An 18,345-nucleotide genomic window follows, 5' to 3' on the forward strand; every position below is an offset into this window, starting at 1 on the left:
GGAAATAAGCCCACTACCACAGGGGACAAATAGGGGGTGTTTTCCTCCAGCCTGCATTCCTAGCCCCCAGGGTGGAATAAAGAAAGCCCATTAAACACCATACATTTAGCATTGGTGCTGAAAAAGGATGGGGAAGACAGTATTGCTACTCCCCCACCCCGGGGGGGGTGATAGGGGATGTTTACCCCAATCTGACCCCCATATTGGTCATAAATCCCACTAGGCACCAAGATTTTAGCATTAGCACAGAGGCGTGGGGGCGGTCCACCCGGGCGTCGGGCCATGTCCCCCATCCCAGAATGGGTAATATAGTCCTACCCTACTCCACAGGAGGAAGAGTCAGATTGGGTAGTTCTACCCCAACCTATCCGCAGGGGGCTGAAAACCAAGTAGATACCAGGCATTATTTATTTTTTTGGAAATTGTGGTGGCTGTCCACCCTAGCATCAGGGTATAGCCCCACCCTAGAACGTGCCTAACTGTCTTTCATCCAACACCCTCCCCCTCCAAACTTTGGCCCTGATTGGGTGATATCCCAGATTGTCCTGCTCCAGGTTAGAAGGGGCATAAAGCCCATTAAATGCCAGTAGTATTTTTGTTTAAAGAAATTATTAAATAGTGGCCCAACCTGTCTTGACAACCGGCTACACCACAGGACTAGACATTTATGATCCCCATGGCAAGCAAGAAGAAATGTAAATTCTTTTGGCAGTAGTTTTGGCATATTGGCCAGCGGAGTGAAAGTAAATCCACATTTGCTCTCACTTGCCCTGCTGAATATCTACGCTGTTTGGGAACTGGGTCAGCTGACAACAAGGGAAATCTACTAAACACAGACATTTCTGGAAAGGCAAGCCCAACTGTGTCTGTCCGCACCTGGCCTGGGCCCAGCGCCAGAAATCCTGGTCCCTCTCAACCCACCACTACCCCCATCCTGTTCCTCTAGGAGCTAAACACCCCACCTGTTACTTGCCACACAGAGGATGCCTTTAACTGTGCCTCGTGTAAGTTCTCATCCACACTCCTGCACCAACAACACCAAATACCCCAGTCTCCCACTTCCAACCAAAGCAACCACTTCCCTGCACGTATGCATACCAGTCACCACCTGCACACCACTCCACATTCACATGCATGCTAATGAACATCTGCTTGCTCACCAAACATGCCACAGACATCTAGGACCGGCTAAATAATCACACTCCAGATCCGTTTTTCCTCATGGAAACATTGCTGAATCCAACCTCTACCCTGCACATCTCTCATCCATCTCTGGCACAAGCCTGGAGGTGCAGTTGCCATTATATTCAAGGATACAATCTGCTGTACCACCTTCACGAACACCACTACTAGCTACATGGAACACCTCACCTTCAAGTTGTACATTACAGCCAGTTTCATTCTATGGGGATCCCTCGTATACAGACCTCTGGGACTCTGCACCACCTTAGCTAGCTACATCACAGACTTCCTTGCACCTTTCATTATTGGCTCCAGCACCCTCATTATCCTCAGAGATCTCCACTTCCACCTAGAAGACCTCACTAACCCAGACTCTACAGCCCTGATAGAAATCTTGGAAACCTAGGCCTCACTCAGCACGTTATCCTTCTCACCCACGCCACCGGATACCCCCTGATCCCAATATTCATCATCTTCAGCAACATCACAGTTAACAAGCCAGCCCTAGTGACCAGGACAGACAACACCCTCATCAGTTTCAACATTCCTGTCCCTAATCACCTCCCAGTAGAAGTGCTTGGTCTGTGAACTTGTTCTCCATGGTTTGCTGGGCCAAGCACCCTCATTAGATGCATCTGGGGAATTTCCGTTTTCAGTCCCCTCATTGCATCCAGGGCGCATCCTGCAGTCTTGTATACAACTGTTTCTTCAGAACCGTAGGTTATTACACACTCCCAAAGTGAGTGTATGGGGCGAAGGGACAGAACTCCGGTAGAAATCCACCCTTAAAAGTCAAATGCATCAAGCTGGCCTTGAAGGACCTCATTCTCTTTGCTTTGTTATATTTGAAGGATTCCAGATTCCCCTAAGGTTTCATGACTTATGAAAAGTCAATCACAGAATGATCCTCATTGCTGTTTTCTATTTGTGGTATGTTGTCTCTCCAACCTTTACGATTATTGTAAACCGAAGATGCTTCAAACTGGTGAATGCTACGGTTGATAATATAGCATAGTGAATTCAGCCACTGTGGAAGCAGATTTTCTTGTGTGGGGGAATAAAATCAAATATTCAATAGTTTTCTAATTGAAAGGATTAGTTAAAATTGAACTGAAAAAATATAGTCTCTTGTTTATATGTAGTTTCATGATGACGCTGTAGAGTCTGAAACTGTGCCGGTATTCCTCAAGTACTTTTTTTTGTTCGTCTTGTTGAGTACAGCAGTGCCTTAAAGTGCCCTTGTGCACGTACATTCAGTAGAGCGACACTAGAGTAGGCCTCCAGCATATTGAACAGTATGTGTCACTTACTAGGTGTTGACACCAGTGATGCTTCCTTCTAGATACAACTTTGAAGACCAGGCATAATAGTCAGGTTGTTGTTCAGACGATGGGGAGTAAGGATTTTCTACTACATAGCACACAGAGAGCTTTGAGTGCTGCCCCTTCTTCCAAATGAGCCTATGACTTTGAGAAGTCACATTGACAGCTCATTTTCTCATTTGCCGCGCCTTTCGGTCTGGCATTGGATTTCTGTCTGGCCCCCTTGGTGCTGGGCCATTTGAGACTGCGTTGGAAGCCAACTGATGGGTAGTATTTGTGGATGATCTGACATGTAAATGAGATCTGAAAAAAAAAAAATACCAAACAGCAGAAGCTCTGATAACATGTTCACCTCCAGGCACTTTTTCAGATCTGAAAGAGAAATAAATGCATTTGAATGTTACTTCACTCCTGACTCCCGTCCCTACCTTCTGTCGGCTTTTCATGTGAAAGTGGCTGTTAAGCAATATGTGACTCATACATCATTTTCACAGGATGTTAATGATCACATTTTTGTTAGTTCTTCCTTTTACTGATGACCTTGCTAATGCTAGGCCGATTTTAGCCAACATTTGAGCGAACCCCTTGATATCTGAGTTTGCTGGCTGTGAATATCAGTGTGTGTTTATGACCGCCGGGCTGTCCATTTTGTGGAAGGACATATGGTACTTTAGGATAAAAATTACTACTAAAGCAACAAAGCATGTTGGCTTTAAAGATTATGTGTTAGGAAGGCTTGACTTAACTGCTCAGCTATGATTGGGCTAATGGATTTGATGCCTTGGTATTTGGTTAGAGAGCCCCATACCCCTTACTTTCTTGATAATTCTGCAGCCAGTGCGCCATCATAGAGACTCATGATTAATATTAACGTATTGCCTTGTTTGGTGCATTAAGTGAAACAGGTTAATTATTTTTGTCCACTCACAGAAACACATACAGAAGTCTACTCTAACTAGCATGCAGGTTCACCATTCTGATTCACAAACATCTCCAGTGGCGCTCAAACACGTCCTTGTGTGATAATACAGGGTAGATACATTGTCCTGCATGGCACACTTCTAGGCCAACCATTTGCTCTGTCTATAGACCTAATATTGACTATCTTGCCTGGTCTCTTTGAAGAAATATGGCACCAAATCCCTAGTGTAGGACCTAAAACTCTCCTGTGGGGGATCACTTTAATGTTATACTGGACCACCTTTTTGACCGGTCAGATGATATGAGATGGCCGCAGGAGCAGCGGCTCTGTTGTGCTTCTTTATGACAGATCACAGGCTCATTGACCTGTGGAGGTACAGGCACTCCCAAGACACAGATTACTTGCATGAACAGCACACACAGCACTGGCCCATGGATGGACCACTAGCTGGCAATAAGAGATGCAGTCCCCTGGTTGACGACAAACACCTCTCCAGTAAACGCTCATTCATGCACTGGTCCTCTTTGAACTCGCCCTCCACTAGACACGTGAGACTCGGCTCACACCTGGCGACTTCCTTCAAATACCCTCTGTAACTCGATATTTCAGATGAGGTCCGATCATACATAGAGTACTTTTTTCATAATTCTAATCTGTGATCTCTACCTTCACACTGAGGGAGGCATTCAAGGTTGTCATCCGCCGCATGTGTATAGCCAAGCAGGCAGGGGTACTGCAGGTGATGAGTGCAGCTTGCCAGGCTCAAATCTGACATTTGCGCCCTTTAGTTTGCCTTCTTCGCCTCAGGAGACATAGGCATCGTAGCCTCAATCAGGTAAAAGCTCAGTGAATATGATGAGTAAGCAATTTGAGAAACATTATCTCGGTAAGGAGGCAGTGGTTCAGCGCTATGGGGAGGGGGACAGATTGGGTCAGGTGCCAACTAAACTGCTTAGCCGACCCTCTTCCAGTGACTATATTATGGAATTACTAGATTACTGTCCAATCCTACATTCAGATCCAGATGCCCTGGAACATACCATGACCACCTTGTACACCCAGACTCTATAGTTCAGGAATAGCCTATCACCCAGCACAATTGGGTGAGTATCTGACTTCCATTCAACTCTTCTGGCTGAAGAATGCCCACTGGTAGTACCTCGATGTCCCGTTCCCTGTTAATATAGTGCATGCGATACAAAGTATCCCTGGAGACAGGGCTCCAGGATTGGACGGCCTCACTATGTCATTTAACACACAGTATACCCAGATCTTTTGCCCCTCTCGTATTGGCTGTTTACGACAGTGTTCTCTGGTTGGGAAGTCTACCCCCTGCAATGCGCGAGGTAGTTATCAACACTGTTCTGAAACATGGGAAGCCCCCAATCTGTGCATCCCCTACCTCACTCTGCCAAAGATCAATCTGGACAATGAAATTCCCGCTAAATTACCTGCAACTCGATTGATCCCTCTGATGCCCAACATCATCTGCCCAGACCAATAGGGACTTCTGCCCGGACATATGTCCCATGATTTACGTGCAGTGTTGATCCTGCTTGACGCCTCCAAGGCGTTCAACTCCTTGGAGTGGCCCTTCGTATTTCAGGTGCTGTGACGACTTGGCCTTATCCACCTCTTTATTAGCTGGATAAAACTCCTCTATACGTCACTGTAAGCTAGGTTGTGCATCAATGGAAAACTTATGCTCCTCCCCCCACCCCCCCCCCCTTGATATCTAGGGTAACCAGACAAAGATACTCCCTATCACCTATCCTTATTGCTATTGCAATAGAGCCCTTGACGGCCCTCTTATGCCAACATCATTTACATAGGGGACTCACCTTCTGCATCAGAAGTATTTTCGTCTCAATGAACACAGATGTTACCCTTTATCTGCAGGATCCTCACACTAACCTATCCCTCGTGATTTGCAAAGTCATTCACTTTGGTGGCCTCCTTTATATTCATACAAGCTGGTCCAAGCAATTTCTTTTTCCTCTCACTGCTGTGAGCGCCCTGCAGTGGCCTGCTTTTGTACCTCAGTGTATGATGCCATTACCTTGATCACTCATTACTGACCCTAGAGGTCCCGAATGATGGCCATGTTAAGGACGTTCCCAGCGGAGTGAAACTCCCGACTGTGATGCTGCTCCTCCTAGCAAATGTGGAGATGCGATATACTGGGGGCACCCCATATATGTAGCTGGATATGTGATGGGACTTACTGTCAAGTACAACTTTTTGCATACTGGGAATTGATACTCCAGGAACCCCGTCAGGTGAATAACTGCCCCCCGCCCTGCCCCCTTCATCTTTTATCTTCCCTCTAGCTTGGACTCTATCAGTATTCTAAAATACCCCGGCCCTTAAACACATGAGGGTTGTCCCCTGAGAGTGACACCACCTTTACGCAGCGCCATCTACTTCCTAGCCAATGCGAACCCTAGCTGAGACACGCTCCACTGGTCACAAAGACACATGGTCCCCTGAACCTTGTGGCTTCTTGTGGCTATATCAATTTGAACTTTGAATGTGCTGTGTTATAATTGCTGATAGTCTTGCAGCATTGTCTGCCAATTTTTCTCCCTCATCAGCCCTGATGGTATGTTTTGCACTGCCTGTTTTCTTTTTCTTGTACTCTTCTTGTTGTACTTACCAAATAAAAACCTTGAATAAAAAAATATATAAAATTGTCAATGTTGTGTTATACAAGTGCCCATTTCACAATCTAGCTGACCTCTTCTGCAGAAAAGGATCCACAGTTGTGTGTTTGCTTTCTGTGTATTTTACTGGAAAGCCAAAGGTGTAAAAGTTTATAATTCATGATTATGCCTGCCCAATGAGTTCATTGAAGATTTCATATGACAATTTTCCTGAGTATAAGTCATTGCTTTCCAGAATAGTAGTAGGTTTCAGTAATGTTATGTCTAGCATTTTCAATTCAGCCAGGCCCAAGATGGCTGCATTGGAGAAAGGCTCCGGCTCCTCCTCCTCCTCCTCCTCCTCCTCCTCCTCCTCCTCCTCCTCCATCTCTTCTTCCTCCTCTTCTTCTTCTTTGTTTCTTCTTTGTTTCTTCTTTGTTTCTTCTTTGTTTCTTCTTTGTTTCTTCTTTGTTTCTTCTTTGTTTTTTTTCTTCTCTACCCACCCCCGTGGCCTACATTTGATACATTGCATGGGAGGGTGGAAACTTGGGAGTTGAAAAGGCAGCTCTGGGGCCATGTGTGTTACTAAGCGTGGCCTAGAGGTGGTGGAAAGCAGCTGCTGGAAAGACGTTGGACATTGGTTATTGTACAGAAGCAGGACACAGGTAGCAGGCAGGTTGGATGCCTGAAGAAGTGAATACAGCTTGTACGCAATGGGCAGGGGCAATACACTGGTTCAGGTGTGTGCTGAGAGTGGGTGCAACTAGCAGAATCCTGTCCTATCCTTGAAGACAAATGCCAGAATCATGTAAGTGCTGTGAACTTCTGCAGCACTGTTGATATGTTAGATTCTGTTGGTGCCTATCGCTTATATTAGTCGCCAACTGCCTCAGCCTGTTGGTTGTAGAATGCAAACTGTATATAAGCTGTGCTGAGCAGCGCATGTTGCAGTATACTCCGTTGTTCCCTTTATGTTTTTGTTTTGGTAATTTCGTGACTCAGTCAAGCAGTTCTTTGAGGGCGCTACTGCAGCCAGATGACATATTACTCCAGGTATTAGGAAACCCCACCACATAATAGTTGCCAAGGTCCACAGGAATCTCTAGTTGAACTGTCTGGTGCTTTGGCAGTAGGATGCACCCCTCCTTGGGGCAGATATTTGATCCATTTAAAGTGTCCAAAATGTTCTTCATCAAGACAAATGTGCACAATGTAATCGTTTTTTACTAGGCAGTAGAGTGGTTAGAGTCGCTATTGCCTGGTGAATATTTCTTCCATAGTCTTGCCTTTACAATTCTCTCACATTGGAGGAGTGTCAGTTTACTTGAACAACAGTGGCAGAGTTCTAAGGAGCCTGTCCTAATTCAGGCATTTGTAAGACAGCAAGAGAGTCGGGGTTACTCTGCATGCTTACTTTAAATTGTACTCTCTGGTCACATTTTCTGGGAAAAATATAGTTGAATGCTTCGGTCTCCTCCTGGTGTTAACATTCAAACCAGATTCTAATTCAGTTGACGGGGAGAAAATCGTTGAGGAGTAGGAAGCAGTTAACTTCTGGTGAGCTTGGTGTTCTGCTTCTTCATTATCCTTTCTTTGTAACCCCAGCCCAGCCATCATCTCTGTGTATGCTGTGGTATAGCTTTACATGCTGGAAAAATATGTAGTGACAAATATGGGTTTAACTATCAGAAATATAAGTATAGAAACAATTAATAATAAGAACTGGTATATACCTAATTACAGTTTTTTTGTTGTTGTTTTTTTTCCAAACGAGAATAGCCGATACGTTTCTCTGCCTCAGCTTGGCTAGACAGGAGCACACTGTGGTACATTCTTAAATTGAAGGAAGGAAAAGCTTTATTGGGAGAAGACTTTGCTGGAAGCAGGAACTTTGGCCCACTCCGTTCTCCCAGAGACTTATTTATGTAGAAATATGCACTCCATCAAGTGAGTTGCTGCTGGTCTCTGTAGAGTTCCACAGCTTCTAATCCTGTTCCTTGTGTCTCATTCGTTCTTTCAACTTTTTTGAGCATTCTAAAGTATGATGATTGCAATTGTGGTCCAGCAAAGGTTTGCTGTTCGCTAAAACTTTGAGCTCTAGTTTGAGGCACAGCACCTTGAGTTTCACACTTGACATCATTTGCTGGACTCTGAGGTCTCCAGGGATGATCCAGCCTGTCTCTTACCCAAACTACAACAGCTGCTCTAACAGTGTTTCTAAGAGTTGGTGTTCAAGCTACCATGCACTTTCTTCCACCAGATCACCGTAGCTCATCAGTCCAATGTTGAGGTAGAGATGCCACTAGTTTTGAGAGTCTGTTGAGGAAGCAGGCAGAGCTGTGATGATTGCATTCTTCACTCTTGCATGGACACTTGACAAGCAGAAGCTGCATCATTTCACAACAGGGTTTATGCACTGCAAACATTGGCCAAATAAAGAGGTCCACAGCTTGACAAAGTTCAATATCTATGTATAATTGGTGGCCTAATGGCATTAATCTTAAACTCCCTGAAATGAATCACCCTCCCAGTAAAAAAAAAAAAAAAAAAAATCATTCTGCAAGAAAGCCTCCCTTCTTGTATGTCTCAATTTTGAAGTCCCAGCTAGAAAACAGGCTACATGAAAACATGTTGGTAAATCTGGGTACCTGCCTTTGCCCTTTCAGATATTAGAGCAAGGGAAATTAACACTTCTGTGACCGACCTAAATCAGTGTCCTAACCCTCTTCCCGTCTTAAAGAGTAGATTCCAATTCTGTGTCTGATTTGATGGCATACTTTTCCTTCCACTGAAGTTGTTTTCCCATCAGATAATTACTGCTTAGTACTAGGGAAATTAAGGTTGATTCTCATCCATACCTCAATCTTGTATCTTTATGTGGAGTTAGAAATGTTACAGTCAAGCCTTAATGGAACATCCTGGAATCGTCCATTCTACTGACATTTTGCCTTGGCTGAAGAATGCAAGATTTTAACATCGCACACTTGAATCCTTAAATGGGATTATTTGTTTTATTTTTAACCATGTACATAACTTTGCACAGTGCACTTCTAAAACATTGATAGTGTAATGACTGGATTCTAAACCAGTTGGTTCATATTTATGTTATGTTGTTGGAGACAGCCACACAATAGTGTATATTTATGTAGGATGATTGCAGTAAATACGGTATTGAAAGTGATTCTGAATGCCAAGATTAGTCTTTTGTTTGAGTTAACGCTGTGCCTTTTCACCCTTTCCTTGCTTGATCTTAATTTGTACTGAGTGAGTAAGGGAGCGTATATGACAAATTCCAATCCTTATCCCTAGAATTTAATTCCCAATTTCGTTTAGCAGGAAATATTATGAAAAGTCATGTATCCTTGTTTCTGAGTTGTCTGTTAGACCCGACATCCTTGGCATGGTATTCCCCCAACCGTTTTACCTTTACTCCTCCTGTTTTTCCTGAACTTAGTTTTGTTGGCCTTAGCACTCTGGGAACTTTACCACTGCTAACCAGTGCTAGGAGTGCTGGTGCCCTCCCCTTAAAACATGTTAAAAATTGCCTTACACTTAATTGGTTCCTTTGATTTACTTGTATGTCCCTAATAAATGGTGCTCCATCTGCCTAGGGCCTATACATTAAATGGTTCTAGTGGGCCTACAGCACTCATTGTGGCACCCAATGAAGTAGCCTTTTAAAACAGGTCTCAGGCATGCCAGTGCAGTATTGTAGTGCAATTTTAAACTGCCTCTTTGACCTGGCAAAATAAACCTTTTGTCAGGTTTAAATTGTATAGGGAATCCACCCACTTCAAAGGCTTGCACCAGGTATAAATATTGGATCCCGAGAGCCACTCATCCGTACAGTCCTGGGCCTGTGGAAATTGCCGAAGGACTGCCTTGCTTCCCCTTCACCCCCCCCCCCCCCCCCCCCCCCCCCAACACCACAGTATGAGAACTGCCCTACTGCTACCAGAAGTCTGCCCTGCTACCTGAGGACTGCCTTGTTTTGTGAGAAAGAAGACTGGACCTGCTCCCTTCATCCCAGACTTACTTAAGTGACTTAAAGGGTCAGTTGCCTGACCACGTGTCTGAACTACAGGGATACAACAAACTCCAGAGGCTTCCCTCATCTGCCTACTGACCTGCTGCACTGGACCTGAAAATGACCTAACTGAACCCTACTGGCTTCTGCTGGAGTGAGTTCCAGATCCAAGAGGTGCTCCCCAGGTCCTAGACCCTTGATTGGCATCAGTTGAGCTCATCCTGTTTAGGCTCTGCAACCGCGAACATGCGAGCTCCCGCTGAGACTGTACCACCCGTGACAGCAGCCAATGTGAAGCTCTTCTCAACCTGACCCTGCCCGTTACAGCAACCGCCAGCAACGATCAGCAGCGTGAGATCTGCACTTCGTGCTACAGTAGCAAAAGCCTGTGGTGACTGCCAATGCGAAGCTCCTGTCTGCAATACTCAGCTGGCTCTTCGTGCTTCAATAATCAGTGATGCAGGCCTCCTCTTCACACTACAGCGATGAACATTTGCGATGCTCTCCCTGCTATTCAAGGCCTTCTCCACCACAAATGGAACTCTTGGAACCATACTGTGGAAAGGTAACTTTTTTAGCAGGATTAACCCGGTTCTTGTACCTGACCCACAGTCGTCCTGAACTTGTGACTTTCCCCTAGTCTAGCATGACCAAATGGCCGCTAGTGGTACTTTGTGCTGTTCGGGGCTATATCTACCTAAATCTTTGAAATTGTATATCTCCTGTTCTACTGATTGGACTTTTATCATTCTCGTATTGTTTTATTTATTTAATGTACTCTACTTTTCTAAATTGGTTTAACATTTTTCTTGTGTTGTGTTTTCACTTTGTTTCTGTTTTGTGTGCTGCATAAATACTTTACACATTGCCTCCAAGTTGAGTCTGACAGCTTTGTGCCAAGCTACCATGGAGTTAGGCGCAAGTTCTATTTAGTGACTTTTGTTATTTACCCTGACAAGGATTGTGGTTGTTGCCTGAGAGGGGAATCCACCCCTCACCAATAACCCAATTTCTTACAGACATTCTTTTCAGTTATTTTGAATCCACTTGCTGATCATTCAAAATTTTATATGGAACCAACCCATTTTTCAGTTGTAGCGACTAGCGCTAGGAGCTTTCTCAGTAATGCATTGCAGTACATGCTCATATGTACATATACTGGGTCTCCTTTGCTTGTGAAATATGTGCACATCAGTCTGAATTGTGCAGCTTCTATTTAACTTTGAACGTTACTGGTGCCTCCCCAAGTAGTATGTGATCTGTATGTAAAAAACAGACAGAAGGATGTCTGGTTGTGTGCTTGTAGCGGCATTTTGTATCAAGTGTTGTTTAGTATCTGTTTTATTTTCAATTTGGTCCCAAATCACTACAAGTATAGGGTCAGACTTCTTTAAAAAAAAATGTATACCAGTTGTGGTACAACAGTAAAATAATTGGCAATTCATAAACTGATGTTTAGTATTTCTGGTGGTTTTTAGAAATAACCTGAAAAAGTTAATGTGTCTACTTCCTGTCACAGCTAGTTATTTTAGTGAAGTGTTTTCATAATCTATGATTTTTTACCCAATCACTAATTTTTATGGGTCGTCTTACGTAAGTAGGTCTTTTTATTAGGACACATGGTTAAACATTCTCTTTTATATTAACATTTCCCCTGTCCTGCAACTGTTCTACTTTCTCTCATGCTTCAAAAAGCTTTTCTATGGCCCAGCGTTAGAACCAGACTTCTACTGTTAAACTTTGTGGAATGCTTCAAAGCCAGAAGTATTTCTCTGATTGTATATATTCATCTCCTGTTTGTTTGTTACAACGTAAATCTTGTAAATGTGTTTTGATGCCTAGCCTATAGGTGATTTGTATCCCAGCAAAACATGAAATTAAGAGCCAGATGTATCAAAATCCCAATTTGCATTCCCTAAATAGCAAATTTTAAGAAGTCTCTATTTAGGGAATGCAACATAGTATGTAACAAAATAGCGAATCCCTACTAGAGATTCCTACAAAATCACATCGCTGTTAGGGAATCACTATTTGGGATCATGACTCCATTCATTCCTTTAGGGTTGAAGGCCCATAGGTGCGAATGATTTTGCATTACCAAATTGCGATTTCCTAAGGCCCCTTTTGATGCACAGCGAAAATAATTTGTGCACATGTAAAGTACACATTACATGGCACTTTAAAAAACAAAAAATATTTTTTTTTTAAATTGCACATGGTTACCACCAACTTAGGGTTGGTGGTAACCGCATTCCCTAAATGCCCATTTCACATTTAAGAAATGCTTGTTACATGTGCTTAGGGAATCGCAAATAGGAAATCCCTATTTGCGATTTCCTATTCAGGGAATCGCTAATTGCGATTCCCTATTTGGAGTCGCAATTTTAGGGAATCGCAAAAAAATTGTGGTTCCCTAAAATGTGACTGCCAATGCCTTTCATACATTTGAAAAGGCACTTTTGCATTTGCAAACAGTGGGATTTAGCAGTTGGCACAGTTTGTGAATGGAAAAACGTTTGATACATGTGGTCCGAAATGTTAAATTAAATTATTATAGTTGTAAATGATTAGGAACTCGGAGGCAGTTCTGTGAGCATCTCTGAAATCATAGAAGTGTAAAGCATAAGAAGCATAACCTTCTTACTAGAAATATTCATTTCGGTTGCAGAATTGATTGCCCCTTTTTATGTTTTTTTCAGAAAGGTTTATTTAAAAAATAAACATAATACTTTAAATGGCTATATCCCACGTCTGTTGTAAAATTTGAATCTTTTTGTTTAACATTTATGTGCAATTTGTTAATGTTTCACTGTTCTCTTTTAATGCAGAAATGGTTACTCCTACAAGGTGGCAGTGGCACTATCCTTATTCCTTGGGTGGTTGGGAGCTGATAGATTTTATCTAGGATACCCAGCTCTAGGTGAGTACCTCTGCCTACACTGTGAATATGAGTGGAATTAAAACAGCTCGTGTTTTCAGGACTACCATGGATCTACTGAAACAAAGGAAAAAACATTCCCGTTGTATTGCTGTGTAGTGTAGGATTAACGTTTTCATAACTGACCAGAATGTGCAGTTCTTTTATTTTATTTGACATTTTTATAAGGCTCTCCTGTATCACCAAGAGTACTAGGGTGCTGTGTGGAGAACTCGCCTGACATTCAGCGCCGTAACAAACAGTGTAAAGCGATAGGAGTAATATGGTTTGAAACAGCTATGCAACATTTATTCGCTGTTGTCTTAACGTCCCATGTGGTATGCTTTAATCTTAGGAGGTCAAAGGTGATGTTGTCCTAGCCCTATAAACAGTCCATGCTAAGAATAAAGCACCTGTAACAGTGTAGACTATTTTTTCACTCAGAAAATCTTTTCTTCCTGCCAGTCCTACATGTCCGCATTTGTGCGTGCCTACAATGGTACATATTTCCTATTTCTTTTGGATCATAATTATGTTACTTGCAAACTGAAGCTAGCACTGGAATGCTAATAAGTGTAGACAAGCATTGGTAAATCCAATAGATCTTGCCTATACAAGAACTATTGGCTTTGCAATGTGTTTTTGCCATATTGTACACCAGTGTAGTTGCTGTTCAGCATGGCTAAAGGTTGGTGTGGAGTGTCCGAGTAGAGTGTTGTGGAGTGGATTTGCTGGTGTAGAGTGGAGTAGGGAGTAATACAGCGTCGTGGAGTTGAGTTGAGTAGAGTTCATTGGCAGAGTGTGGTAGACTGCAGTGTTGTGGAGTAGATTGAGGGGTGGACTGGATTGGAGTAGAGTAAAGTGGGGTAGAGTGGATTGGTGTAGAGTGGGTGGATTGAGTGAGGTTAAATGGGTGGGGTGGATTGGAGTGTGTGGGATGGATAAGGTAGATTGGAGTGGGGTGGATTAGATCGGATTAGGTAGGTGGATTGGAACGGAGTAAGAGGACTGAGGTGGATTGGAGTGGAGTGGAGTGGAGTGGAATGGGGTGGATTGGACTGGACTGCGAGTGGGGTGGACTGGACTGCGAGTGGGGTGGACTGGACTGCAAGTGGGGTGGACTGGACTGGACTGGACTGGACCGGACTGCGAGTTGGGTGAATTGGATTGGGCTGGACTGCGAGTTGGGTGAATTGGATTGGGCTGGACTGCGAGTTGGGTGAATTGGATTGGGCTGGACTGCGAGTTGGGTGGATTGGATTGGGCTGGACTGCGAGTTGGGTGGATTGGATTGGGCTGGACTGCGAGTTGGGTGGATTGGATTGGGCTGGACTGCGAGTTGGGTGGATTGGATTGGGCTGGACTGCGAGTTGCGTGGATTAGATTGGGCTGGACTGCGAGTTGGGTGGATTGGATTGGGCTGGACTGCGAGTGGGGTGGTTTGGATTGGACTGCGAGTGGGGTGGACTGGACTGCGAGTGGGGTGGACTGGACTGCGAGTGGGGTGGACTGCACTGCACCGGACAGAGTTGGGTGGATTGGATTGGACTGGATTGGACCGGACTGCGAGTTGGGTGGATTGGATTGGATTGGACTGGACTGGACTGCAAGTGGGGTGGATTGGACTGGACTGGACTGGACTGGACTGCGAGTGGGGTGGATTGGATTGGACTGGACTGGACTGCGAGTGGATTGGATTGGATTGGACTGGACTGGACTGGACTGGACTGCGAGTGGGGTGGATTGGATTGGATTTGACTGCGAGTGGGGTGGACTGGACTGGACTGCGAGTGGGGTGGACTGGACTGGACTGCGAGTGGGGTGGACTGGACTGCGAGTGGGGTGGACTGCGGGTGGGGTGGACTGGACTGCGGGTGGGGTGGACTGGACTGCGGGTGGGGTGGACTGGACTGCGGGTGGGGTGGACTGGACTGCGGGTGGGGTGGACTGGACTGCGAGTTGGGTGGATTGGATTGGGCCGGACTGCGAGTTGGGTGGATTGGATTGGGCCGGACTGCGAGTTGGGTGGATTGGATTGGGCCGGACTGCGAGTGGTTTGGATTGGATTGGGCCGGACTGCGAGTGGTTTGTATTGGATTGGATTGGACTGGACTGGACTGCGAGTGGGGTGGATTGGATTGGATTGGATTGGATTGGATTGGACTGGACTGCGAGTGGGGTGGTTTGGTTTGGATTGGATTGGACTGGACTGGACTGCGAGTGGGGTGGTTTGGTTTGGATTGGATTGGACTGGACTGCGAGTGGGTTGGACTGGACTGCGAGTGGGGTGGATTGGATTGGATTGGACCGGACTGCGAGTGGGGTGGATTGGATTGGATTGGACCGGACTGCGAGTTGGGTGGATTGGATTGGACCGGACTGCGAGTTGGGTGGATTGGATTGGACCGGACTGCGAGTTGGGTGGATTGGATTGGATTGGATTGGGCTGGACTGAGAGTGGGGTGGATTGGACTGGACTGGACTGGACTGGACTGGACTGGACTGCGATTGGATTGGATTGGATTGGACTGGACTGCGAGTGGGGTGGACTGGACTGGACTGGACTGGACTGGACTGGATTGGATTGGATTGGACTGGACTGCGAGTGGGGTGGATTGGATTGGACTGGAATGCGAGTGGGGTGGGGTGGATTGGACTGCGAGTGGGGTGGATTGGACTGCGAGTGGGGTGGATTGGACTGCGAGTGTACTGCGAGTGGGGTGGATTGGACTGGACTGGACTGCGAGTGGGGTGGATTGGACTGCGAGTGGGGTGGATTGGACTGCGAGTGGGGTGGATTGGACTGCGAGTGGGGTGGATTGGACTGCGAGTGGGGTGGATTGGACTGCGAGTGGGGTGGATTGGACGGTTGGACTGGACTGCGAGTGGGGTGGACTGCGAGTGGGGTGGATTGGACTGGACTGGACTGCGAGTGGGGTGGATTGGATTGGACTGGACTGGACTGCGAGTGGGGTGGATTGGATTGGACTGGACTGGACTGCGAGTGGGGTGGACTGGACTGAAAGGGGGGGTGGACTGGACTGGACTGAAAGGGGGGGTGGATTGGATTGGATTGGACTGGACTGAAAGGGGGGGTGGATTGGATTGGATTGGACTGGACTGAAAGGGGGGGTGGATTGGACTGGACTGAAAGGGGGGGGGGTGTATTGGATTGGACTGGACTGGACTGAAAGGGGGGGTGGATTGGACTGGACTGGACTGGACTGGACTGGACTGAAAGGGGGGGTGGATTGGACTGGACTGCACTGCACTGCGGGGGTGGATTGGATTGGATTGGATTGGACTGCACTGCACTGCGGGGGTGGATTGGATTGGACTGGACTGCACTGCGGGGGTGGATTGGATTGGATTGGACTGGACTGCACTGCGGGGGTGGATTGGATTGGATTGGATTGGATTGGACTGCACTGCACTGCGGGGGTGAATTGGATTGGATTGGACTGGACTGCACTGCGGGGGTGGATTGGATTGGACTGGACTGCGAGTGGGGTGGATTGTATTGGACCGGACTGCGAGTGGGGTGGATTGGATTGGACCGGACTGCGAGTGGGGTGGATTGGACCGGACCGGACTGCGAGTGGGGTGGTTTGGTTTGGTTTGGTTTGGACTGGACTGGACTGGACTGGACTGGACTGGACTGCGAGTGGGGTGGATTGGATTGGATTGGATTGGACTGGACTGCGAGTGGGGTGGATTGGATTGGATTGGACTGAGAGTGGGGTGGATTGGATTGGATTGGATTGCGAGTGGGGTGGATTGGATTGGATTGGACTGGACTGCGAGTGGATTGGATTGGACTGCGAGTGGATTGGATTGGACTGCGAGTGGGGTGGATTGGACTGCGAGTGGGGTGGATTGGACTGCGAGTGGGGTGGATTGGACTGCGAGTGGGGTGGATTGGACTGCGAGTGGGGTGGATTGGACTGCGAGTGGGGTGGATTGGACTGCGAGTGGGGTGGATTGGACTGCGAGTGGGGTGGATTGGACTGCGAGGGGGGTGGATTGGACTGGACTGAAAGGGGGGGGGTGGATTGGACTGGACTGAAAGGGGGGGTGGACTGGACTGAAAGGGGGGGGTGGATTGGATTGGACTGGACTGAAAGGGGGGGTGGATTGGATTGGACTGGACTGAAAGGGGGGGGTGGATTGGATTGGACTGGACTGAAAGGGGGGGTGGATTGGACTGGACTGAAAGGGGGGGTGGATTGGACTGGACTGGACTGAAAGGGGGTGGACTGGACTGGACTGAAAGGGGGGTGGATTGGATTGGATTGGACTGGACTGAAAGGGGGGTGGATTGGATTGGATTGGACTGGACTGGACTGAAAGGGGGGTGGATTGGATTGGATTGGATTGGACTGGACTGGACTGGACTGGACTGAAAGGGGGGTGGATTGGATTGGATTGGATTGGACTGGACTGAAAGGGGGGTGGATTGGATTGGATTAGACTGGACTGGACTGAAAGGGGGGTGGATTGGATTGGATTAGACTGGACTGGACTGAAAGGGGGGTGGATTGGATTGGATTGGACTGGACTGAAAGGGGGGGGATTGGATTGGATTGGACTGGACTGGACTGAAAGGGGGGGGGATTGGATTGGACTGGACTGGACTGAAAGGGGGGTGGATTGGACTGGACTGGACTAGACTGGACTGCAAGGGGGTGGATTGTATTGTATTGGATTGGACTGTGAGTGGGGTGCATTGTATTGGATTGGACTGGACTGTGAGTGGGGTGGATTGTATTGGATTGGACTGTAATATGGACTGGACTGGATTGCACTGTGAGTGGGATGGACTGGATTGGTCTGTGAGTGGGATGGACTGGACTGGATTGGTCTGTGAGTGGGATGGACTGGACTGGATTGGTCTGTGAGTGGGATGGACTGGACTGTGAGTGGGATGGACTGTGAGTGGGATGGACTGGACTGTGAGTGGGATGGACTGGACTGGACTGTGAGTGGGATGGACTGGACTGGACTGTGAGTGGGATGGACTGGACTGGACTGTGAGTGGGATGGACTGGACTGTGAGTGGGATGGACTGGACTGTGTGTGGGATGGACTGGACTGTGTGTGGGATGGACTGGACTGTGTGTGGGATGGACTGGACTGTGTGTGGGATGGACTGGACTGTGTGTGGGATGGACTGGACTGTGTGTGGGATGGACTGGACTGTGTGTGGGATGGACTGGACTGTGTGTGGGATGGACTGGACTGGACTGTGAGTGGGATGGACTGGACTGGACTGTGAGTGGGATGGACTGGACCGCGAGTGGGATGGACTAGACTGGGCTGGACCGCGAGTGGGA

General features: G+C 46.7%; 1 protein-coding gene across 1 annotated transcript in view; it reads left to right on the forward strand.

Moving 5' to 3' along the window:
- The window catches only part of TM2D1 (TM2 domain containing 1), a 178,571-nt gene that overhangs the window by 56,294 nt on the left and 103,932 nt on the right, over nucleotides 1-18,345 (forward strand). The window contains exon 5 of the mRNA XM_069232551.1: nucleotides 12,924-13,015. Coding sequence (XP_069088652.1) covers nucleotides 12,924-13,015 — 92 coding nt within the window. The remainder of the gene's footprint in view (nucleotides 1-12,923; nucleotides 13,016-18,345) is intronic.

Source organism: Pleurodeles waltl, chromosome 4_2, assembly GCF_031143425.1.
Source record: "Pleurodeles waltl isolate 20211129_DDA chromosome 4_2, aPleWal1.hap1.20221129, whole genome shotgun sequence".
In the NCBI taxonomy this organism is placed as follows: Eukaryota; Metazoa; Chordata; class Amphibia; order Caudata; family Salamandridae; genus Pleurodeles; species Pleurodeles waltl.